We start from the raw sequence: 24,770 nt of genomic DNA on the forward strand, positions 1-24,770 counted from the left end.
CTAGCAACTGCAAACTAGCTAGCTCGATTGCCATAAATGGTTAATGCTTTTCGACCTGTCCACAAATTAATATAATTGGTTCAGAGTTTGTTTTTATATTTCAACCTGCCGTGTCGTGATGTGGGTGTGGGGGGACAAAATCAATTTGCGTAGCAAGAGATAGAAATCAATCCCAATTCAGGCAACTGACTGTATGCAATATTCAATCAGTGAGCAGAACAGTTTACATGACTCTTCATAGCTTTCTGTTTGGAAATCAGACCCAGTTGTCATGTCAGCACTGCTGTAAGAACTGCTGCAAACCACAACAAAAAAGACATGCCGAGGGGCCAGGCTTCCAGTCTGGAAACACGTTTTCTACGCTTGTTAGCTTAAAGATAAGAAGACAGAAATCTGTGGAAAGCTTGATATACTGCCATTAAATGTTCAATTTGATCAATGTTTTCCTGCATGTGTATGCCACATCTTCCATTATCCATTGGCCTTTTTAGAATATTGTATGGAATAGAAAAATAGCTTGTCAGATGTCTAAAATGTTGTCATTTCTGCACTTCATCATCTTGAGACACTACCGCAGATTGTATATTTATGTACACAAATGCAATTTATGTATATTTGCCTTTATTGTAACTTATGAACCAATGAGCTGAAGTTCTGAAATGCGTTAATATAAATGTATATTACTCAACATGTGGTGCAGTGATGTGTTCAATCGAGCAAGAATAAAATGCAAAACGTATACACATTAGGTAGTTTGTTAAAAAAAAAACTTTATTGCCATTTCACTATCGATTATACACTTAAAACCTATAAGAGCAACAATTTAAGACTACTTCCATTTGAATTAAATACCAAAACAATGCATCAGAATTATCGACATTCTGCTACAGTACGCAAGATGGGAGTATTATTAAACCAATGACTTAAACATATTTTAGTAATGCAAACTTTATTACAAAAACAATTACTTCATGCCATGCTCCTTGCTTTACTTCGAGAACAGAATCAATCCTTCAAGTTTTACAAGTCTTAACTTCATAGATGTAAAAGCAAAATAGCAAGTTTAGCAAACAGTCGTATGAACTGACAGGGCCTGAAAACAGGGTCGGGGTCAATTCCAGAAGTAAACTGACATTCCAATTCCTACTCAGATTTTCCTAAATGCTTCTCTATGAGGAAACATTATTATTTTTTTTGTTTACTTCCAGAAATAACTGAATTAAAATGGAATTGACCCCAACCCTGCTTGGAGGCCCAGAGAAGAGACATGTCATGGTTTGACTATGAAATTCAAAACCTTAAAAAAAAAAAGCTAGATTAAGTAACACATATTACAGCATTCTGCACATGGAAACTGTACACTGTAACCCTAACTTTACACTTAAAAGCATTGAGTGGTTAGCATCCATGAGTATATACACACACAATTGTGCCACGATACTCAACAAAAACAATTGTCCACTTACAGAATATTATACAATGAGACAGGTGCTTTTTAAATTTACACAGAAGAGGGGGTTACCCAGAAAAAGAAATCCAGGATAAGAGCAGGGTTTTGGGGTGGGTAAAGCCAAGGCTGGGTGGGTATCAGGTCGAGGGTGGGGGCTGGCTAACACATTGGATAGACTGGGTATAGAGATGAGCTTGGGGGTCAGGGGTCGTTTATTGGCGGTTGCTCTTTATCCGTTCCAGCCTCTTCTTGAGGTCGTCGAGGTTGGCGGAGGGGGACGAGCATCGAGTGGGGCTGTGGGAGTGGGACTGCTCCTGCTGGAAGTGGGACTCGCGGGACTCTTTGAGCTGAGACAGTTTGCTTTGGAGCATGTCTGTGGAGGAGGCCACCGAGGGCTTGGACAGAAGGGACGTGATGGGACGCATCGGTCCACTGTCCCCCTCCTCCTGCTGCAACAGCTGAGCCTGCTATTAGGATGGAGATGAGAGAGGAGGGAGCGAGAGAAGAGAAAATGAGGGACGGGAAAGAGAAGGAGAGAAGGGAGGGGAAAGCAGGAAGGGAGTGTAAATTTAAAGTAAGCAAGCCAAGAAACGATGCTACATCACTGTGGGTATGACAACTTATAATATAATGGGGACACTCATTAATACAGCAAGTATTCAATTCCTACATCATCATAATATGAATGTGAAATTGTAAGCCGAGTGGCACCAATGTGATCGACATTAAACTAACCCTGGAGTTGTTCTCCAGTCCTTGTCTCTGTCTCAGAATCTTCAGTCTCTCGTAGTACACTGCAGGTTTCATCTCCTCTCCGTTCAAAGGCACTGAGCCAGAATCTAGGCCATGTTGAGGAATCACTGGAACAGAGAAACATTTAACTTCAAACAGAACTCGTCACAGCAACTGAAGCGCTTTTCAAGCAGTCCAGCACATGCATATACAGTCATATCAATGAATGCATTCGTGAAGTATTCAAACCCTTGACTTTTTCCACTTCAATTAAATAACATTTTATTGGTCACATACACATGGTTAGCAGATGTTAATGCGAGTGTAGCGAAATGCTTGTGCTTCTTTCGGTTACTAGCCTATCCCTCTACCCACTAGGTTTCCTGCCGCCCATATATTAAAGTGTCCAGTGATTGGGTCTCAATGTAGGCAGCAGCCTCTCTAAGTTAGTGATTGCTGTTTAGCAGTTTTATGGCCTTGAGATAGAAGCTGTTTTTCAATCTCTTGGTCCCAGCTTTGATGCACCTGTACGGACCTCGCCTTCTGGATGATAGCGGGGTAAACAGGCAGTGGCTCGGGTGGTTGTTGTCCTTGATGATCTTTTTGGCCTTCCTGTGACATCAAGTGCTGTAGGTGTCATGGACGGCAGGTAGTTTGCCCCCGGTGATGCTCACCCTGCGGAGAGCCTTGCGGTTGAGGGCGGTGCAGTTGCCGTACCAGGCTGTGATACAGCCCGACAGCATGCTCTCGATTGTGCATCTGTAAAAGTTTGTAAGGGTTTTGGGTGACAAGCCAAATTCCTTCAGCCTCCTGAGGTTGAAGAGGCGCTGTTGCGCCTTCTTCACCACACTGTCTGTGTGGATGGACCATTTCAGTTTGTCTGATGTGTACGCCCAGGAGCTTAAGACTTTCACCTTCTCCACTGCTGTCTCTTCGATGTGGATGTTCTCTCTGCTCTTTCCTGAAGTCCACGGTCATCTCCTTTGTTTTGTTGACGTTGAGTGAAAGTTTGTTTTCCTGACACCACACTCCGAGTGCTCACCTCCTCCCTGTAGGCTGTGTCGTCTGCAAACTTGATGATTGAGTTGCATGGCCACGCAGTTGTGGGTAAACAGGGAGTACAGGAGAGGGCTGAGCACAGTCTTGTGGGGCCCCAGTGTTGAAGGTCAGCGAAGTGGAGATGTTTCCTACCTTCACCACCTGGGGGTGGCCCGTCAGAAAGTCCAGGACTCAGTTGCACAGGGTGGGGTTGGAGGGTACTATGGTGTTGAATGCTGAGCTGTAGTCAATGAACAACATTCTTATAGGTATTATTTTTGTCCAGATGGGATAGGGCAGTATGCAGTGTGATGGCGATTATGTCATCTGTGGACCTGTTGGGGCGGTGGGAATAAATATATCTGAATGACAGTATGAGGACTGGTCTTAATAAATCAATCAGATTTTTTTCTGATAATGTAAGGATTATTTTGCTCTTCACTCAAAGTCAGTAGTCTAGGCCTCCGCCTGACCGGTCAGGTTGTACAGCGCCATATTTTCCTAACAGAAACCCTTGATTAAAATTGCTTTAGCCGTGATTGAAAAATTAATCAATGCACCCTTTGTCATTTAGTTTTATAACTAAAATGCTTGACTGCATTTAAAGACATGGATGACTTGTATGCTGTTTGATGACGTGCCCAAATTCATTGATTGATGTACTGTATATTTCAGTAGGCCTTTATGCCAATGAGTAAGTTACACTAAAACAGCTACAGTAACAAATGCATTTTTGTTTTCTTGGAATAGAAACACGTTGTATAGTGCCATATCTTCCTAACGGAAACCCTTAGGCCCACCGGCTACAGTAAGAAATGCATTTTTGTTTTTTTGGAAATAGAAAAACCATAATATTCATCAATTTAATTAAGCTACATTTTAAATTGAATAAAAGCCCTTTAGATATTCATTTAGAATCCTCTAAATTGAATTAGATCTACAAGGACATTTTCTTGATCTGCCAGTATTTTCATTTAGAGATTCCAGTAAACTCTGATGTTTCCTTTTATGTATCCTACCAACTATTATTGGATTATTCCCCATGGCAACCAACATAATGTATTTCTTAGTTAGTTTGGCTTTTGTGGAGATCAGACCGTTTTAATTTGCAGGGATATGTGCTTTTTTGACCAAATGTAAGTCAGAACAAATACTTATTTCACTTTCATAATATTCATGTTGCTATTGTTATATGTAAATACAAGAAATGTGCATGTAGTGGGTTAACTTCACCAGTTATCGTACAATTGTGTGATTAGCCTACCAGTTGGTCAAACTCTAATGTTAATTCTCTTGAGAGGAATTATGGTGTGTTATTTCTCTTGTCAATTGTGTATAGAGATTGTTGACATTAGTGTTTAATGTAATATTGTTTATTTGATTTACATTGTAGTAATGTTCCATTTCTTTTATTCGGTTTCTCTCTGTACACAGACCACATGTATACTCTGCTTCATCATTAAACACCTAGACTGGGCTTCTGTGTCTCATCACTCTTTGACCAGAGTGCAGTCCGGTATCTGTTTACTCCCAGTGGCCTATCCACACAGAGAGCACCAGACTGCGTTTTAATAACATACAGTGGCAAGAAAAAGTAACTCAAATCGGGTTGAGGTCAGGACTCTGACTGGGTCACTCCAGAAGGCGTATTTTCTTCTGTTGAACCTTTCCATCGTTGATTTACTTCTGTATTTTGAGTCGTTGTCCTATTGCATCACCAAACTTCTGTTGAGCTTCAATTGGCGGACAGATAGCTTAACATTCTCCTGCAAAATGTCTTGATAAACTCCGTAGATGATAGCAAGCTGTTCAGGCCCTGAGGCAGAAAAGCAGCCCCAAACCATGATGCTCCCTCCACTATACTTTACAGTTGGGATGAGGTTTTGATGTGGGTGTGCTGTGCCTTTTTTTTCTCCACACATAGTGTTGTGTTCCAATGGGTTTTTTTGGACAGCAGTGGCTTCTTCCGTGGTGTCCTCCCATGAACAACATTCTTGTTTAGTGTTTACGTATCATAGACTTGTCAACAGAGATGTAAGCATGTTCCAGAGATTTCTGTAAGGCTTTAGCTGACACTCTAGGATTCTTCTTAACCTCATTGAGCATTCGGCACTCTTGCAGTCATCTTTGCAAGACGGCCATTCCTAGGGAGAGTAGCAACAGTGCTGAACTTTCTCCATTTATAGACAATTTGTCAAGGCTTTTAGAGATACTTTTGTAACCATGTCCAGCTTTATGCAAGTGAACAATTCTTAATCTTAGGTCTTCCGAGATCTCTTTTGTTTGAGGCATGGTTCACATCAGGCAGTGCTTCTTGTGATTGCAAACTCACATTTTGTGAGTTTTTTTTATAGGGCATGGCAGCTCTAAACAACATATCCAATCTCATCTCATTGATTGGAATCTAGGTTAGCTGACTCCTGACTCCAATTAGCTTTTGGAGAAGTCATTAGCCTAGGGGTTCACATACTTCCCCCAACCTACACTGAATGTTTAAATGATGTATTCAATATAGACAAGAGATATACAAGAATGTGTGTGTTATTAGTTTAAGCACACTATGTTTGTCTATTGCTCGTGACTTAGATGAAGATCAGATCACATTTGATGATCAATTTATGCAGAATTCCAGGTAATTCCAAAGGGTTCACATACTTTTTCTTGCCACTAACTTATTTTGAACAAAAGCCAGGATTGAGAAAGTCACTCAGCCCTATTCTGTTCCTGCTTCTGTTGCCTATTCTCATTGTCCTGTTGGTTTTGTCAGACTACACAGTAGCCTAATAAACATATACATTTTAAACCCCCCCCAAAATAATAATAAAATTCAATACAGTTCCAGGTTTACAGTAGTGATGGACAGCAGGAGGCATTTTGAAAACATGTTGTTTTCAAACACTTGTTTTTCACACAAGTGTAGCAGGTTGTAAACTCTGCAAACAACGTTTCCACTCCGAGAATGGTAAATGACTAATTAATACATTAATTAATTAATTCAAGACATTGGAATACGAAAGAAGCCATCTACCTATGATGGGCTATTAGCAAGACAATAGGAAAGGAGGGTAGGGGGAGCATTGTATTTAAAGACACTGCACATTAGCCTTATAAATCTGCATTTTTAAAATAGTAAAAAAATACAAATCAAATTCAATAACATATATTTCTACCACTGTAGAGGCTGTGTTTCTGGTTGCTGGCCAATATTAAAAACGGTCAAATGCATTCGTGAATTCAATTGCTTTAGCTGACATGTTGTGGTTTATTAATCGTTTAATTACTTAAAGGCTCCTTTCTCTTCTCTGTGCTAGTTCGTTTAAGAATACAAAAGAAGCATCCCACCCTTGATGGACTATCAGCAGGACAATAGACTCTTGCCGAGTTTAAGGAGTTTAAATGTATTCATGAATGTTCGAGGCATGTCACTCCTCTCACACTTTTGCATAGCCAACCACATGCACCGTTTTCGGACCACATCTGGATGGATCCATAACGAATTACTATGGGAATAAACATCACTAAATAACATAAAATATTGGAATAAAGTAGGCTAACGATGGCAACAAATTGTTGCTTACTGAAACTCCCAAAGTCATCCAATTGTTATAGTGGGATTTGAAGCAATAGCCTACCCGCATGTTGTCAACTATTTCAGCACCGTTTTGTGCTGCTCTGAGACAAGCATGGTCTTGATAAATCAATGAGATTTTTATTTTCACTGAATCTCAATTTGGGTATTGGTTAGCCTACAATTAGGGTGTGGAAAGTTAGGATTATTTTGATCTTCACTCGCAGTCACTTAGTAGCCTAGGCCTACTCCCGACTGGTCACGTTGTACAGCGGCATATTTTCCTAATATTAAAACAAATCAAATGCATTTCTGAAATCAATCGCTTTAGCCGACATTCACTTTTTAAATATTCAAGGCTCCCTTTGTTATTTCATTTTATAATTAAAATGCTTGAATACATTTAAAATACATTTAAAGACATGCACGAATGAATGATTGATATACTGTATATTGAAGTAGGCCTGTATTCCAATAAGTAAGTTATGCAAAAACCGCTACAGTAAATAGGACTCTTAAGTCTACAGCTCCATGTCATTTCAATGACTTAACTTCTCAAAGATGCTTCCTGGTGGTCAAACTAGCATTAATGGCAACAATGGCTAACACTTGAATAACGTGCCATAGAATTCTGCGGCACCACGCAAGCTGCGCTGCAGTACGAAGCAACATTTAAAGGAAGAACCACTGTAGGTATCAAAAATTTGACTGGTACTGTAAGTATTCAGACCATTTACTTAGTACTTTGTTGAAGCACCTTTGGCAGCGATTACAGCCTCGAGTCTTCTTGGGTATGACGCTACAAGCTTGGCACATCTGTATTTGGAGAGTTTCTCCCATTCTTCTCTGCAGGTCCTCTCAAGCTCTGTCAGGTTGGATGTGGAGTGTCGCTGCACAGCTATTTCCAGGTCTCTCCAGAGATGTTAGATTGGGTTCAAGTCCGGGCTCTGGCTGGGCCACTCAAAGACTTGTCCCCGAAGCCACTCCTGCGTTGTCTTTGCTGTGTGCTTAGGGTCGTTGTCCTGTTGGAAAGTAAACCTTCACCCCAGTCTGAGGTCCTGAGCTCAGTCTCCCAGTCCCTGCCGCTGAAAAACATTCCCACAGCATGATGCTGCCACCACCATGCTTCACCGTAGTGATGGTGCCAGGTTTCCTCCAGATGTGACTCTTGGCATTCAGACCAAAGAGTTCAATCTTGGTTTCATCAGACCAGAAAATCTTGTTTCTCATGATCTGAGAGTCATTTTAGGTGCCTTTTGGCAAACTCCAACCTGTGTGCTTTTTACTGAGGAGTGGCTTCAGTCTGGTCACTACCATAAAAGCCTGATTGGTGAAGTGCTGCAGAGATGGGAGAACCTGCCAGAAGGACAACCATCTCCACAGACGAACTCTGGATTTCTGTCAGAATGACCATTGGGTTCTTGGTCACCTTCTTGACCAAGGCCCATCTCCCCCTATTGCTCAGTTTGGCCGGGCAGCCAGCTCTAGGAAGAGTCTTGGTGGCTACACACTTCTTTCATTTAAGAATGATGGAGGCCACTGTGTTCTTGGGGACATTCAATGCTGCAGAAATATTTTGGTACCCTTTCCCAGATCTGTGCCTCAACATAATCCTGTCTTTGAGCACATGGCTTGGTTTTTGATTTGACATGCACTGTCAATTGTGGGACCTAATGTATACAGGTCTGTGCCTTTTCAAATCATGTCCAATCAATTGAATTTACCACAGGTGGACTCTAATCAAGTTGTAGAAACATCAAGGATGATCAATGAAAACAGGATGCACCTGAGCTCAATTTCGAGTCTCATCGTAAAGTGTATGAATACTTACGTAAATAAGGTATTGCTGTATTTCTTTTTTATACATGTGCATAAATGTCTAAAAACCTGTTTTTGATTTGTCATTATAGCGTATTGTGTGTAGATTGATGAGGAACATTATTTAAATCAATTTCAGAATAAGGCTGTAACGTAACAAAATGTGGAAAAAGGGAAGGGGTCTGAATACTTTCCGAATGCACTGTACATACAGTAGTTAGCTACTAGTAATCCTCAATAGTAATTCAAACAATACTAACACGGCTTCGGCTTCTACCAAAGCACTAGAGCTGATGTCAGGATTGCATTTCCTATTACTCTGCTACAGATTTGTACAATCTCTGGGTCAGACACATGGTAGACAGTCATATCAGATAAAATATTACAAGGCATAGAACAAAACTTGACATTTAAACTTTTGAGTGGAATTCCTCTTTAATCGTTCAGGGTTTAGTACCTGTGCTAGAAGGCTGGATCCTGCCTTTGCCCTCTCTCTCAGACTCGATCACGCGGAGGCCTCTCTCCACGTAGCTCTGAAAGAACTGAGACGTGTTCCTCAGGAAGGGCTCCAGGTCAGCGTCGGAGTACTTCTGCTTATACTCATACAGCTCCGTCAGGCCCTGGGGGAAACAATAAACAGTTAACTCGCTCACAATTCTGGATTGGTACTGTACATTAGTTTAGCCAGTCACTGAGAACACCATCTTTTACAATTACGACCTTAACAAGAGGGTGCACACCGTAAAATTAAGGTATGACTACATGAACGACCAAGGAAATAAAGAAAAATAATCACCTCTTTTGTGTTTTCCTTGGAGCCAATCTTCTTGAATATCTCAGAGAGGATATCGCTCACTTTAGCTTTGGACATCCTGTCATCCTGGAAGCGTCAAGAACACATTAGGCTATTATGGAAGTGGACTCACGTTGCACTACAGACATGTTTGTATAAACTGTGTGTTATCCACAACTATTTTAAAAGCAGTGTATTCACTTGAATGATGTTAAATAAATAAAGTAATTAGAGGTTGGGTTAACAACGCACCTGGCCTTTCTCTGTGCCCCGGTCAGACTTCATGCCAGAGAAGTTTCCAGAGTGTTTGACCACTCGTCTCAGGTGGGCCTCCAGCTCAGAATCATTCTTGTTCTCTATCATGGACATGTGGTCCAGGATCTAGACATGGCAAAGCAACAAGGTCAAAACAACAACAGCCTAGTAGCCTCACTATGGTCTACTTAAATCAAAACCACAGACAACAAATCACTCAACTATTGGACGTGAATGAGCTTTGGGTATGTATAGTACATACCTTGGCTCCAGTGAGTTTACACAGTGTGTGCAGCAGTGTCTTGAGTGTCCTGTGGGGCACGTCAGACTTCAGCTGCTTCAGCTTCTCCTTGGGGAACACCTTCATAAAGTTGTGGACATCCAACAGGATGCGGTCCAGGTTGATGCTGTTGATGGTCTCCGGCAGGAACCGGATCATACGCCACAGGCACTAAAGACACAGCGAGAACCAGAGGGTTAAATATATTACATTTCAAATTTGTTCATTGAGCCTCAAAATAATTATTCATAATGATTTGGATTGGAAATAGGTCATCATTTGTTTTAGGAGCTAAAAATAAAAAAAAAGGTAAAATGTCCCAAAGAACAGGGAATACACATTTGACTAGCTCATGTGCAAACACCATACATATCATGCATAGACAAAAGTAAACACTCCCATAACAAATTAAATAGCAATACCTTCATGACCAGTTCAGAGAACATAGGAGACCCTGATGAGGTGGTAAGGCTGTCCTGTAGCAGTACTAGAAGAGCACTGGGGGAAGAGAAAAAGACAGACAGAAAATACTAGATACACTATTCTGGAAATGCCTTTAGCTGTATCACCCTTAACCAGGGTGCATTCTACTGCTCAGAGGTTCTCTGAAGTACACGAGCCATCATCGCTAACATTTCTTCAGGACAAGTCATTTCGAGTAATGTTAGTTTAATGTGCACTGTCCCAGTAATGTTCTGAGTTCTGACCTGAGGATGTTGGTCTGGTCAGACTTCTCCAGTACTCTGACCACCAGCAGGTTGACGGAGCGAATGAGCTGCTGTCCGTCCTCGATGTCCTCCACCCGGGCATCCAGCATCAGGGTGATCAGACCGTGCATCAGGTCCTTTAGAACCCCCATAGATGCCTCTCGCGCCAGGCTCTCCATAGAGAACAACTGCAGTACACAGGTGACACACAAACACAGCTGTGGCACAAATGTCCACACCAGTCCACTACGCCTACTCGGGTGTGCTTTTAGATGTTAAAACAAAACCTCTTTAGAGAGTCTTTGAAACAACAGACCAGTATCACCCCTTAGTGGTGTAAATGTGTAGTCGCTACTCACCGAGAGCATGTTGCCGATGATACAGCTGTAGAGCTTGAAGATGTCCTTCTTGTCGAGGCGGTCGTCGGCCATGTGTGTGTTGTAGATGAGGCGCAGCTGCATGAAGGTGGCGATGAGGAACTGGTCGATATGACCTGACATGGCCTCCGCCTTGTCCTCCTGCCTCAACACCTCATCAATCTTGGGGGAAGGGGAGAGACAGAGGTTAATACACACAGAGACACTGTCCACTGCTTGCTCTCTTCTCGTTTCTAACTAGAGCAGAGTACTGCAGGTAGATAGGTCGAAGTTCAATGTTCCTTAGTCTCCCATTTCCAGACTCCCAAGTACCCTTCACTCAACTATTAGAAGACGGCAATCGAGGTTTGATGTTCCCTAACCTCTTTTTCAATAAAAGACTACGTACAGGAGAGCCTGCTATTGCACCATGGTGTACCTGGGTCTATACTACAGTGATGTACCAACCTGTGCCAGCGCCTGGATGCTGGTGTTGATGTCGCCACTGGCCACCTGGGAGATGACAAAGTTGATGGTGGAAGCGGTGCTGTTGTGAAGATCATCAAAGTGGGGCGAGACAGAACGGATCCTGGGGAAACACACACACACAACTAATTACATAACCACTCACTGTCATTAGTCTTGGGATGCCACAAGTCTCTTGGATCTTAGAAATTCTAAAAATAACTTCTACAGTAGATCAATGCACATCCCTCCCAGCCAGTTGGTATAATGCTCGGACAGTTTAACCATGTATCCATACTTTAAAGATCATCCCTCTACTGTTCATCCCAACGCTATTTCAGAACTACTGTGAAAAAGGCTGAAATGGAAGTTCAGGCCAGCTAGGCCAGCGTTGGTCTAAGACTTGGGACAAGTCGGTATGAAGTTTGGCTCCGTTCAAACAGACACTCACTTGGGCTCTGGCATCATGATGGGCTCCAGCAGTTCGTCCAGTTTGTGTTGGACCAGGTCGGGCAGCTCACTGACCCGTGTGTGGTCATTCTCAATCATGTCCAGGTCCAGCTGAAACTCCTTGGGGATGGACGGGTGCGAGTGTTCCCGTACAGCGTTCTGAGCCCGCGCTTGGCTGGGGGAGAACAGAAGAGGATCATTCAGAACAAATGTCATCGAAACCAACACAGACAGACAGGTCGGGGTCACACATCTCCGTTCCAATATACCCGCACCGGCATACTATTTGGAATGGCTGTGGAATACATTGCTTCACCCTAAGTGGTTTGCTAGTATGGAAGGTTGCCATTAACACAGGACGACAAGGAAGGGGGGGGGACACCAACTGAACTATTTAGTTTAGACTGGTGAGTGTTACGTTTAGATTCATCTACATTACATCCCCATTCTGAGTGCTTCTGGAGGAGAGCAGAGTGCACACTGTGTCTGGGAGAGGCACGGCGGTACTCACATCCTATAAGTGCGATACATTATTCTGTCCATGGAGAGCAGAGCAGCGATAAGAGAAGAGCAATTATAAAGGAGAAGAGAGGCTCAGGATTAAGAGACCACACACACACCATGCAATGAAACCAAACAGAAAAGGAGAAGGAAAGAACATGCAAATACTCTTTTCACACACTCGTGCCAACCCAAACCGTGCAAACCAATTTCCCGATTTTTAAAAATTATCATCTCACTGTGCCGGCTCAGATATTTTTTCTTTCAAATGGTTGTTCAAGCACGTATGATGGATGCGAAACCTGGCCAGCGCAGTAGAGCTCGGCACGGTTCGGCTCATCTCGTCAGTGTGAAAAGAGTAAAAGACGAACATTGAGGTCCGTATAAAAAGGCATAAAAGAGGCCTTATCCTTACGAGGGTTTTGTAGGTAAGGTCTTAAGACATGGACAGAATGTTTACAGCGGCACTTGTAACTGCTCGATCACCAGACTAAAGTTAAAAACCCCATAGCTCCGTTAGAATAGAGAGCCATGCTTTGGTAGGTAGGTAGTTGAGGAGGCACTAGGTCAGGGATTTTTGACCCATCCCATACTTGAGCTTGTTGGGCACATCCTCCTGAGGTTGCTGAGCAGGCTTCCTCATGAAGGTAGCGTTGGGGTTGGAGGGGTGCTCTCTCTGGGGCCTCTCCCTCTCTGCAGCCTGTCTGGCGGGTGGTGGGGCTGCTGCAGGGGTCTTCTTAGCAAAGCGCTTGACCCTCTCCTCTAACATACTCATCTCCTTCTCGGACAGCTGCAGAAGAAAGACAGACAGGGTGTTTGAGATAAACACCGGAGATGACATCTCCAGAGGTGTATACTCCAAAGCAGGATACTAAGTTAGCCAACTTTAAGAAACATTCACATTTTCTGGTTCGTTAATAAAGTGAATGTTGACTACGGGTTGTTGGTTGAAACAGTCCATGGCCATTTCAAGAATATTAAAAAAAAATATATTAATTTATGAACATTTAAGCAAGTTTGCTGGCTAACTCATTGATCCTGCTTTGTGACATAACCTCTATTGCAGTATATTGTAGTAGTATCTTACATTGCCAATGAGTTTGTAGACTTGGTCCCCACAGACATTGTACACAGCCAACACTGTGTTGAGGGCAGCGTTGCGTACTGAATTGTCCCTGTCTCCGATGTGAACAGCGATCTCTTTCATGGATTTGGCCGGTGTTGGCTGACAGACGTTCATTCCATAGTTCTCTATCAGACAGCCCAGCTCCTCAAGACATTCTAAGGGAATACAGAGAGAGAATGGTTAGTTCGTGCCACAACGAGGAGATACAAATAAGGATATTGAAGCACAGGAAGTTCACACTCAAGAGAAGGTTCTTATGCTCCCCCTGCTTACTGTTGCTTGGCGATATTAATATTCACGTGGACTCACACTAAAAACCCGTCTCAGATTTAATTGGTGTTCTATTTCAATATTACCCAACATGCACATTTTTCCACTCTCATCAAGGGACACCTCGTCTGCTCTTTTGGCCTCAACCTAACTCATATTTCCCCCTCCCTGTTCTCACTGACAACAAGATCCTTAATTTCTCTCTTCCCGCATACTCACCCCACAACACTGACAAGCGCCTCATCTCCTTCCGCAACATCAAAGCTGTCAATCCCCTCCAACGCTCTGATGCCATTTGCTCTGCCCCTTGACCATGCCCACCAATTCACCTGATGAACTAGCTGCCCAATTCAACACTGTTTGGTTTCCCTCAACTCTCTGGCCTGTCTCCAAACTAAACTCTGCAATTCATTCCTTCAGTTTGTCAAGGACAAGTTCACCAAAATAGACTCATCACGGACTGATCAATCTCCCTCAGCTGCCCCTCTCAGTCAACCACCACCCCTGAGGTGGTGGTTGAGGGATGGTCAATGGGGGGGGCGAATTCATAGAGCCGGGTTGGCTCTATGAATTCGCCCCCCCATTGACCATCCCTTTATCTGTCATCCAAGACTACAACTTGCACCCTGGATCCTCTCCCCATTGTTCTCATCAAAGCCTGCCTGCATGCTCTCTGTCCATATATCACACACAACGTCAACAGGAACTGTCCCCTCCAGCTACAAAACAACTGCAGTCACCCCCCATAACTTCCACCCCATTTCCAACCTCTCCTTCCTTGCCAAGGAATGGACTGTTGCCTCCAAATTACAAACCCACCTACTATGACAACAACATATTCGAGCCCCTTCAGTCTGGTTTCCTCCCCTCCACAGTAATGAAACTGCGCTCGAAGTTGTCAATGACCTCCTCACCTATGCTGATTCCCTCTACATCCTTATTCTCCTTGACCGGAGGGCCACTTTTGACACAGCGAGCCATCAGATCCTCCTCATCAGGCATGAGGGTCTGGGTGTTGAGGACTCTGCACTCTCCCGGCTACACTCATACCTCACAAATCGGACCCCCTACATCTGCCTCAATGGCCACACCTCAGACTAAGCTGCAGTTACACAGGCTGTCCCCCAATGCTCTGTACTGGGTCCCTTACTCATAATCTACATCCTCCCCCTTTGTTCAGATCCTCAGGTCACTTCAACCGAGACTCACACTGCTATGCCGATGACACCCAGATCTACCGCAGTGCTAAAACGCTACTCCTCATTAGGTATCAAATCCACCCTACCAAAGCTCGCAACTTTACTGTTCACCATTGACGACAACTGTCTCTTCCTTGGCATCACCCTGGATTCCACTCTCTCCTTTTACCACCACTAGAGACAGACGGTCAAATCCTCTTCCCACCTCGCAACATCAGGTCCTCGAGCCCTGCCACTGAAACCCTCATACATGCATTCATCTCCTCCAGTCTTGACTACTGCAACTCACTACTCAAGCTCCCTCCATAAGCTCCAAATGGTTCAAAACTCTGCAGCCCGACTCCTCACGCACACTAAGTCCTGGCAGCACACCCCTCGTGTCCTCTGTGAACTCCACAGGTTCCCTGTCTCCCAGCGCATTGACTACAAGATCCTGCTTCTGACCTACAAAGCCCTTCACCACCTTGACCCTCCCGTACCTCTCAGACCTTCTCCCCTACCAACCCACACGCTCACTCCATTCTACCACAGCAGGCCACCTTGTCATCCCCAGGTCGAACCTCCAGAGCTTCGGTGACAGGGCCTTCTCCAGGGTTGCTCTTTGGCTCTGGAACACCCTCCCTCCAGCTATCCGAGTCCTTCACCCTATTTCAGTCCCTCCTAAAGCCCCACCTCTTTGACAAGGCCTACCCTTAAAGGAGAATTTTACCCAAAATCCAGAAACTCCCAAGTGATTCCATACACTGAAACTAGTTCAGTGGAGTTGGCCCTCTCCCCCTCCTTGGATTGCAGAACTGAGATAGCTGCAAAAATGGGTCATGTAACTTTGTTGGATGCAGGCCTCACTCTGCATGATTCACAAATAGTGTGTTACTAAAAAGAGTATGGACGAATTAGCTAACTATGAGTCAGGAAATGTGCCACAGCAGCAGAGACGGGTAACAACTGAGCATGTGCGCCCTCGTGGAGGAAACCCTGCTCATGATATGCCTTATATGGAGGTTGATGCCAACGCATATGAGCGAGATATGCAATCTGAAATTACGGGGGCAGAAAACGAAGGGATAATAAAAGATACAACTGTTGCTACTGTAATTCCATGGACTGGATCTGGCGCAGTGCGGTTGAAAAGAGAAAGCGACAAAGAAAGCATGCGGCGGTATCGTATGTGGCCTAAGCTGATCCTTGAAGTGCAGTGTGTTCTTATTACCATTGCACCATATCATGCAGACATAGGCCTAGGTGCTCGACAGGTTAGCATAAAGTGTACTCGGGGAAAGTATTCAGACCCCTTGAATTTTTCCACGTTTTGTTGTTACGTCACAGGCTTATTCTGAAATTGATTAAATAAAACATTTCCTTATCAATCTACACACAATACCGTATAATGACAAAGCGAAAACAGATTTTCCACCGGTGATAAATTCAATTGATTAGACATAACTTGGTAGTGTATGTCAGAGCAAAAAGCAAGCCAGGAGGTTGAAGGAATTGTCTGTGGAGCTCCAAGACAAGATTGTGTCTGGACACAGATCTGGGGAAGGGTACCAAAAAATGTCTGCAGCATTTAAGGTCCCCAAGAACACAGTGGCCTCCATCATTCTTAAATGGAAGAAGTTTGGAACCGCCAAGACTCTTCCTAGAGCTGGCCGCCTGGCCAAACTGAGCAATCGGGGGAGAAGGGCCTTGGTCAGGGAGGTGAACAAGAACCCAATGGTCATGCTGACAGAGCTCCAGAGTTCCTCTGTGGAGATGAGAGAACCTGCCAGAAGGACAACCATCTCTGCGGCGCTCCACCAATCAGGCTTTTATGGTAGTGACCAGACTGAAGCCACTCCTCAGTAAAAAGCACATGACAGCCCGCTTGGAGTTTGCCAAAAGGCACCCAAATGACTCTCAGACCATGAGAAACAAGATACTCTGGTCTGATGAAACAAATTGAACTCTTTGGCCTGAATGCCAAGTGTCATGTCTGGAGGAGACCTGAAGCATGTTGGTGGCAGCATCATGCTGTTGGGATGTTTGTCAGAGGCAGGGAGACTAGTCAGGATCATGGGAAATATGAATGACGCAAAGTACTGAAAGGTCCTTGATGAAAACCTGCTCCAGAGTGCTCAGGATCTCAGACTGGGGCGAAGGTTCACCTTCCAACAGGACAGCGACCCTAAGCACACAGCCAAGACAGGCAGAAGTGGCTTCGGGACACGTCTCTGAATGTCCTTGAGTGGCCCAGTCAGAGCCCAGACTTGAACCCGATCAAACATCTCTGGAAAGACCTTAAAATAGTTGTGCAACGACGCTCCCCATCCAACCTGACAGAGCTTGAGAGGATCTGCAGAGAAGAATGGGAGTAATTCCCCAAATACAGGTGTGCCAAGCCTGTAGTGTCATACACAAGAAGACTTGAGGCTGTAATCTCTGCCAAAGGTGCTTCAACAAAGTACTGAGTAAAGGGTCTGAATACTTACGGAAATGTATATTTCAGTTTAATTATTTAATACATTTGCGTAACAAAATGTAGAAAAACTCAAGGAGTCTGAATACTTTCCGAATGCACTGTATGTGCCTTATGTATTTATGACAAGGGGGGTTGAGAAGACAAGACATTGTGCCACCTTACACTGCAGAATAAATATTCCTATATGCACTACTGTTCAAAAGTTGTTTGGAGGGGGTCAGTTTTTTTTCAAGTTTTTTAAAGAAAAGCAATTTTTGTTCCATTAAAATTGGACCAAATTGATCAGATATACAGTGTAGTGAAATACAGTGTAGATATTGTTCATGTTGTAAATGACTATTGTAACTAGGAACGGCTGATTCTTAAAGGAATATCTACATAGGCGTACAAAGGCTCATTATCAGCAACCATCACTCCTGTGTTCCAATGGCACGTTGTGTTAGCTAATCCAAGGTTATCATTTTAAAAAGGCTAAGTGATCATTAGAAAACCCTTTTGCAATTATGTTAGCACAGCTGAAAACTGTTGTTCTGATTAAAGAAGCAATAAAACTGTCCTTCTTTAGACTAGTTGAGTATCTGGAGCATCAGCATTTGTGGGTTTGATTGGACTCAAAATGTCCAAAAACAAAGGACTTCCTTCTGAAACTCGTCAGTCTATTTGTGTTCTGAGAAATGAAGGCTATTCCATGCAATAAATTGCCAAGAAACTGAAGATCTCATACAACGCTGTGTATTACTCCCTTCACAGATCAGCGCAAACTGGCTCTAACCAAAATAGAAAGAGGAGTGGGAGGCCCCGGTGCTCAACTGAACAAGAGGAAAAGTACATTAGAGTGCCTAGTTTGAGAAACAGACGCCTCAAGTCCTCAACTGGCAGCTTCATTAAATAGTACCCGCAAAACACCCGTCTCAACGTCAACAGTGAAGAGGCGACTCCGGAATGCTGGCCTTCTAGGCAGAGTTACAAAGAAAAAGCCATATCTCAGACTGGCCAATAAAAATAAAAGATTAAGATGGGCAAAGGAACACAGACACTGGACAGAGGAAGATTGGAAAAAAAGTGTTAATGATACATCTGTCCAAGTTTGAGGTGTTTGGATCACAAAGAACAACATTCGTGAGAAGCAGAAAAAATGAAAAGATGCTAGAGTGCTTGACACCATCTGTCAAGCATGGCGGAGGCAATGTGATGGTCTGGGGTGCTTTGGTGGTGGTAAACTGGGATATTTGTACAAGGTAAAAGGGATCTTGAAGAAGGCAGGCTCTCACTCCAAATTACAATGCCATGCCCCGTGGACGGCGCTTAATCGGAGCCAATTTCCTCCTACAACAGCACAATGACCCAACGCACAGCTCCAAACTATGCAAGAACTATTTAAAGAAGAAGCAGTCAGCTGGTATCCTGTCTATAATGGAGTGGCCAGCAGTCACCGGATCTCAACCCTATTGAGCTGTTCTGGGAGCAGCTTGACCGTATGGTACGTAAGAAGTGCCCATCAAGCCAATCCAACTTGTGGGAGGTGCTTCAGGAAGCATGGGGTGAAATCTCTTCAGATTGATAACTAGAATGCCAAAGGTCTGCAAGGTTGTAATTGCTGCAAATGGAGGATTCTTTGACGAAAGCAAAGTTTGAAAGACAATTATCTCAATTAAAAATCATTATTTATAACCTTGTCAATATCTTGACTATATTCCTATTCATTTTGCAACACATTTCATGCATGTTTTCATGGAAAACAAGGACATTTCTAAGTGACCCCAAACTTTTGAACGGTAGTGTACATTTCCTGAGTCAAAATTCAGCCTTATGCTTTCAATAAAACAATGAATTTGTCACAGTTAGCAGATTTGTGAATCATGCATTCACTGACAACGGAGCGGAGTGAAGCCTGCATCTAGCAACGTCACAAGTGACATGACCCGTTTTTGCAGCATTCTCAGTTCTGCACTCCAGAGAAAGAGAGGGCAAACTCAACTGAACTAGTTTCAATGAATGGAATCACTTGTGAGTTTCTGGATTTTGGGTAAATTTCTCTTTTAAAAATGACTATATAAGTCCCATGTATTAGTATTATTACAATGAACATAAGATTTGACAATGCAATAAATGATATCGTCTCGTTCTTTATTCTAGCCTTGGTCCACTTGGTCTTACCAGCTCTTTGTTTGGAGTTCTTGGACTTGGTCCCGTCCATGAGGAAAGGGAAGACTTTGCTTGCAGGGTAGACCTTACACAGCATGGTGAGGATGGCACGCACGTCTTTACGCACCACATCCTTTGATTCCCCAACCTGTCAGGTGAAAAGAGGATGTTAAAACAATGGTTAGTCACACAAACAATAGCTTCTAATAAAAACAAAGACGACACCACATGGAGAAAGTGTGTGGTGGTCCCAGACCTAGGTTCAAATAGTATTTGAAATATTTGGAATATTTGCTTAAGTCTACTCTGAGTGCCAGATAGGTGGTATTCAAAATTTGGGACTTTCCTACTTCGCCAAGGGAGCTCAATCAAGCAGAGTTTAAGTATTTGAAAGACATCAGACATAATTTTAACACTGCTAGGGGTGGTGGAAGAGGTGACTTATGTTGAGGTAGGGGATGAAGGATAAAGTGACTTAGTTTGAGGATGAGGTAGGAGATGGAGGTGACTTACTTTTTTGTATACAGTGGGGCAAAAAAGTATTTAGTCAGCCACCAATTGTGCAAGTTCTCCCACTTAAAAAGATGAGGCCTGTAATTTTCATCATAGGTACACTTCAACTATGACAGACAAAATGAGAAAACAAAATCCTGAAAATCACATTGTAGGATTTTTAATGAATTTATTTGAAAATAAGTATTTGGTCAAAAACAAAAATGTCCCCTTTCTTGGCAATGACAGAGGTCAAACGTTTTCCTTAAGTCTTCACAAGGGTTTCACACACTGTTGCTGGTATTTTGGCCCATTCCTCCATGCAGATCTCCTCTAGAGCAGTGATGTTTTGGGGCTGTTGCTGGGCAACAGACTTTCAACACCCTCCAAAGATTTTCTATGGGGTTGAGATCTGGAGACTGGCTAGGCCACTCCAGGACCTGGAAATGCTTCTTACGAAGCCACTCCTTTGTTGCCCGGGCGGTGTGTTTGGGATCATTGTCATGCTGAAAGACCCAGCCACGTTTCATCTTCAATGCCCTTGCTGATGGAAGGAGGTTTTCACTCAAAATCTCACGATACATGGCCCCATTCATTCTTTCCTTTACACGGATCAGTCGTCCTGGTCCCTTTGCAGAAAAACAGCCCCAAAGCATGATGTTTCCACCCCCATGCTTCACAGTAGGTATGGTGTTCTTTGGATGCAACTCAGCATTCTTTGTCCTCCTAACACAACGAGTTGAGTTTACCAAAAAGTTCTATTTTGGTTTCATCTGACCATATGACATTCTCCCAATCTTCTTCAGGATCATCCAAATGCTCTCTAGCAAACTTCAGACGGGCCTGGACATGTACTGGCTTAAGCAGGGGGACACGTCTGGCACTGCAGGATTTGAGTCCCTGGCGGCGTAGTGTGTTACTGATGGTAGGCTTTGTTACTTTGGTCCCAGCTCTCTGCAGGTCATTCACTAGGTCCCCCTGTGTGGTCCTGGGATTTTTTGACCCCACAGGTTGAGATCTTGCGTGGAGCCCGAGATCGAGGGAGATTATCAGTGGTCTTGTATGTCTTCCATTTCCTAATAATTGCTCCCACAGTTGATTTCTTCAAACCAAGCTGCTTACCTATTGCAGATTCAGTCTTCCCAGCCTGGTGGAGGTCTACAATTTTGTTTCTGGTGTCCTTTGACAGCTCTTTGGTCTTGGCCATAGTGGAGTTTGGAGTGTGACTGTTTGAGGTTGTGGACAGGTGTCTGTTATACTGATAACAAGTTCAAACAGGTGCCATTAATACAGGTAACGAGTGGAGGACAGAGGAGCCTCTTAAAGAAGTTACAGGTCTGTGAGAGCCAGACATCTTGCTTGTTTGTAGGTGACCAAATACTTATTTTCCTCATTTTGTCTGTCATAGTTGAAGTGTACCTATGATGAAAATTACAGGCCTCTCATCTTTTTTTCTGGGAGAACTTGCAGAATTGGTGGCTGACTAAATACTTTTTTGCCCCACTGTATATATATAGTGCATGTGGACACCACTTCAAATTTGTGGTTTCGGCTATTTCAGGCACACCTGTTGCTGACATGCATATAAAATTGAGCACACATCCATGCAGTCTCCATACACACTTTGGCAGTAGAATGTCCTTACTGAAGAGTTCAGTGACTTTCAACGTGGCTCTGTCATAGGATGCCACCTTTCCAACAAGTTAGTTCATCATATTTCTGCCTTGGTCAACTCTAAGTGCTCTTATTGTGAAGTGTAAACATCTAGGAGCAACATCAGCTCAACCGCGAAGCGGTAGGCCACACAAGCTCACAGAACGGGACCACCAAGGGCTGAAGTGTGTAAAATGTGTGTCCTCGATTGCAACACTCACTAACGAGTTCCAAACTGCCTCTGGAAGCAACACTCACTAACGAGTTCCAAACTGCCTCTGGAAGCAACGCCAGCACAAGAACTGTTCGTTGGGAGCTTCATGAAAAGAGTTTCCATGGCCGAGCAGTCGCACACAAGCCTAGGATCACCATGTGTAATGCCAAGCGTCGGCTGGAGGGGTGTAAAGCTTGGAGAAGTGGAAACGCTATCCTAGAAATGATGTATCACGCTTCACCATCTGGCAGTCCGACGGACTAATCTAGGTTTGGTAGATGCCAGGAGAACGCTACCTGCCCCAATGCATAGTGCCGACTGTAAAGTTTGGTAGAGGAGGAATAATGGTCTGGGGCTGTTTTTCATGGTGCGAGCAAGGCCCCTTACTTCAGTGAAGGGAAATCTTAATGCTACAGCATACAATGACATCCTAGACGATTCTGTATTTCCAACTTTTGTGGCAACAGTTTGGGAAAGGACCATGTCTGTTTCAGCATGACAATTCCCCAGTGCACAAAGCGAGGTCCATACAGAAATGGTTTGTCGAGATCGATGTGGAAGAACTTGACTGGCCTGCACAGAGCCCTGACCTCAACCCCATCAAACACCTTTGGGATGAATTAGAACGCTGACTGCGAGCCAGGCCTAATTGCCCAACATCGGTGCCCGACCTCACTAATGCTCGTGGCTAAATGGAAGCAAGTCCCCGCAGCAATGTTCCAACATCTAGTGGGAAGCCTTCAAAGTAGAGTGGAGGTTGTTATAGCAGCAAAGGGAGGACCAACTCCATATTGATGGCCATTATTTTGGAATGGCATGTTCGATGAGCAGGTGTCCACATACCTTTGGCAATGTAGTGAACTTTGAGGATGAGGTAGGGGACGGAGGTGACTTACTTTGAGTATGAGGTAGGGGATGAAGGAGGAAGCCTCGTATTCGTTGAGGTGGTAGTTCTCTCTGCTCAGTGTGGGGAAGAGCAGCTTGAGGTACTCCAGAACCTTCATCAACACAGTGCTGTTGGTTTCAAAGAAACGCAGTGTGAACCACTTCAGGATCAGGTCCAAGCAGCTGACTGTGCCCTCAAGCTCATCCTCCATTCGCTAATGAGTGGAAACATAACATCGTAGTCAGTCAAGTAAACAAACGCCCTTACGTTTCAAAGAAACACTAAATGGTTTTAGTCTAAAATAAACATGTATATAATAGGCGGAATCTACCACACGGCCTTGGCTGATTTGTGAAGGTGCTGGAGGCAAAAAGGCAATACTGGAGAAACAGGAGACTTTTTCCTGTTACTCCCGTCTACAATAAACTAAAAATAAGATTATATATTTGAATCCTTTTCACTCTTCAGAGTATAGTTCTCTATTGCAAAAAATATATATAATCTCAATAACACAAGCCTGTATGAATAAGAAAGAGCCCTTGGTGAGTCTATCATAAATGTGTTTTGCTGTCTCCTGCGGGGTTCTTACCTCTCCCATGACCCCAATAGCCTTGACCTGGCGTTGGAAGTCAGAAGCGTGGAAGAGTTCGTCCTGGAGCCATCTGGCGAAGCAGGTGGACATCTGAGTCTTCAACTGGTCCACATACTCATCTCGAGGGGTGTTGAAATTCCATTTCAACACCTGCATCACAAGTGAGATGATTATTCAAGCACTATATCAGCGTTATTTGCTCACATACCACTTTAGGTATCCCAAAAATAATAATCGTTGCTGAAACAAAGGAGTTTTTAAAAATGTATTATGCCAATTCGAGTTTCCGCAAATTTACTCGGTTTAACTGACTCGCCAGGTTAACCAAAGGATAAAATAAAACAATATTTCTTCCTCAGCAAACAGTCTCATCTTGGACATCCAAAATGACACAAAAAAAAGAAAACTGTCAGGGAGCAGATGAAACACATGACATGACTCATTTTGATACTGTCCTTTTGATCAACCTTGAGTTTCCTTCAACACTGCACAACCTCCCCTGACAACAAAGAGACAGCCACTTTTATCAAAGTGAAAAGCTGCAAGGTGACAAACTGAATAGCTAAAAAGGTGAAGTGACTTCTCTGTAGCTCAGTTGGTAGAGCATGGAGCTTGCCACGCCAAGATATAGGTTTGATTGCCGGGACCACCCATAAATGAAATGCATGCATGATTAAGTCGCTTATATTATTATATATTACTTGCCTTCAGCCCTTTTTCCTCCTTTATCCTCTGTTCCTTGCCGTTGGGTACCAGAATAAAGATAACACCAGACCTGTCCTCCTCATCCTTGGCAGTGGCCTTAGTGACCGGGGCCTTCTTCCCAAGCACACCCTGACGACGGGACAGAGGAGAGAAATGGGGAGGTTTACAAGACAGCACAGAGACATTATCAGAACAAGATACAAAGCTACAGGTAACTGCCAAAATAAAGGAAACACCAACATAACGTTTCTTAATAGGGCGTTGGACCACCACAAGCCAGAACAGCTTCAATGCACATTGGTACAGGCTCTACAAGTGTCTGGAACTCTATTGGAGGGATGCGACTCAATTTTTCCACAATCAATTCCATCATTCGGTGTTTTGTTGATGGTAGTTTCAGGCGCCGCTCCAGAATCTCCCATAAGTGTTCATTTGGGTTGATATCTGGTGACTGAGACGTCCATGGCATATGGTTTACATCGTTTTCATGCTCATCAAATGATTCAGTGACAACTTGTGCCCTGTGGATGGCGGCATTGTCATCCTATGGGGGCATAGCCACGGTAACCAAAATAATGGCCTGCCCAGCATTTTTGTACATGACCTTAAGCATAATG

General features: G+C 43.7%; 1 protein-coding gene across 4 annotated transcripts in view; it reads right to left on the reverse strand.

Moving 5' to 3' along the window:
- Nucleotides 1-750: 750 nt before the first annotated feature.
- The window catches only part of LOC110532393 (cytoskeleton-associated protein 5-A), a 41,956-nt gene continuing 17,936 nt past the window's right edge, over nucleotides 751-24,770 (reverse strand). For 3 of the 4 annotated variants that reach the window (XM_036979517.1, XM_036979523.1, XM_036979530.1), the window contains exons 27-43: nucleotides 24,154-24,282; nucleotides 23,446-23,598; nucleotides 22,867-23,070; nucleotides 19,624-19,759; nucleotides 13,501-13,694; nucleotides 13,007-13,203; nucleotides 11,914-12,087; nucleotides 11,466-11,586; nucleotides 11,001-11,180; nucleotides 10,642-10,829; nucleotides 10,357-10,432; nucleotides 9,917-10,105; nucleotides 9,652-9,780; nucleotides 9,403-9,486; nucleotides 9,064-9,226; nucleotides 2,186-2,310; nucleotides 751-1,917 (exon numbers count right to left, since the gene is read on the reverse strand). In XM_036979517.1, the coding sequence (XP_036835412.1) occupies nucleotides 1,663-1,917; nucleotides 2,186-2,310; nucleotides 9,064-9,226; nucleotides 9,403-9,486; nucleotides 9,652-9,780; nucleotides 9,917-10,105; nucleotides 10,357-10,432; nucleotides 10,642-10,829; nucleotides 11,001-11,180; nucleotides 11,466-11,586; nucleotides 11,914-12,087; nucleotides 13,007-13,203; nucleotides 13,501-13,694; nucleotides 19,624-19,759; nucleotides 22,867-23,070; nucleotides 23,446-23,598; nucleotides 24,154-24,282 (2,697 nt within the window). In that variant the 3' untranslated portion in view covers nucleotides 751-1,662. The remainder of the gene's footprint in view (nucleotides 1,918-2,185; nucleotides 2,311-9,063; nucleotides 9,227-9,402; nucleotides 9,487-9,651; nucleotides 9,781-9,916; nucleotides 10,106-10,356; nucleotides 10,433-10,641; nucleotides 10,830-11,000; nucleotides 11,181-11,465; nucleotides 11,587-11,913; nucleotides 12,088-13,006; nucleotides 13,204-13,500; nucleotides 13,695-19,623; nucleotides 19,760-22,866; nucleotides 23,071-23,445; nucleotides 23,599-24,153; nucleotides 24,283-24,770) is intronic. The other variant, XM_036979533.1, reaches the window with a different exon arrangement.

The sequence above is a fragment of the Oncorhynchus mykiss genome, chromosome 1 (genome assembly GCF_013265735.2).
Source record: "Oncorhynchus mykiss isolate Arlee chromosome 1, USDA_OmykA_1.1, whole genome shotgun sequence".
NCBI lineage: Eukaryota > Metazoa > Chordata > Actinopteri > Salmoniformes > Salmonidae > Oncorhynchus > Oncorhynchus mykiss.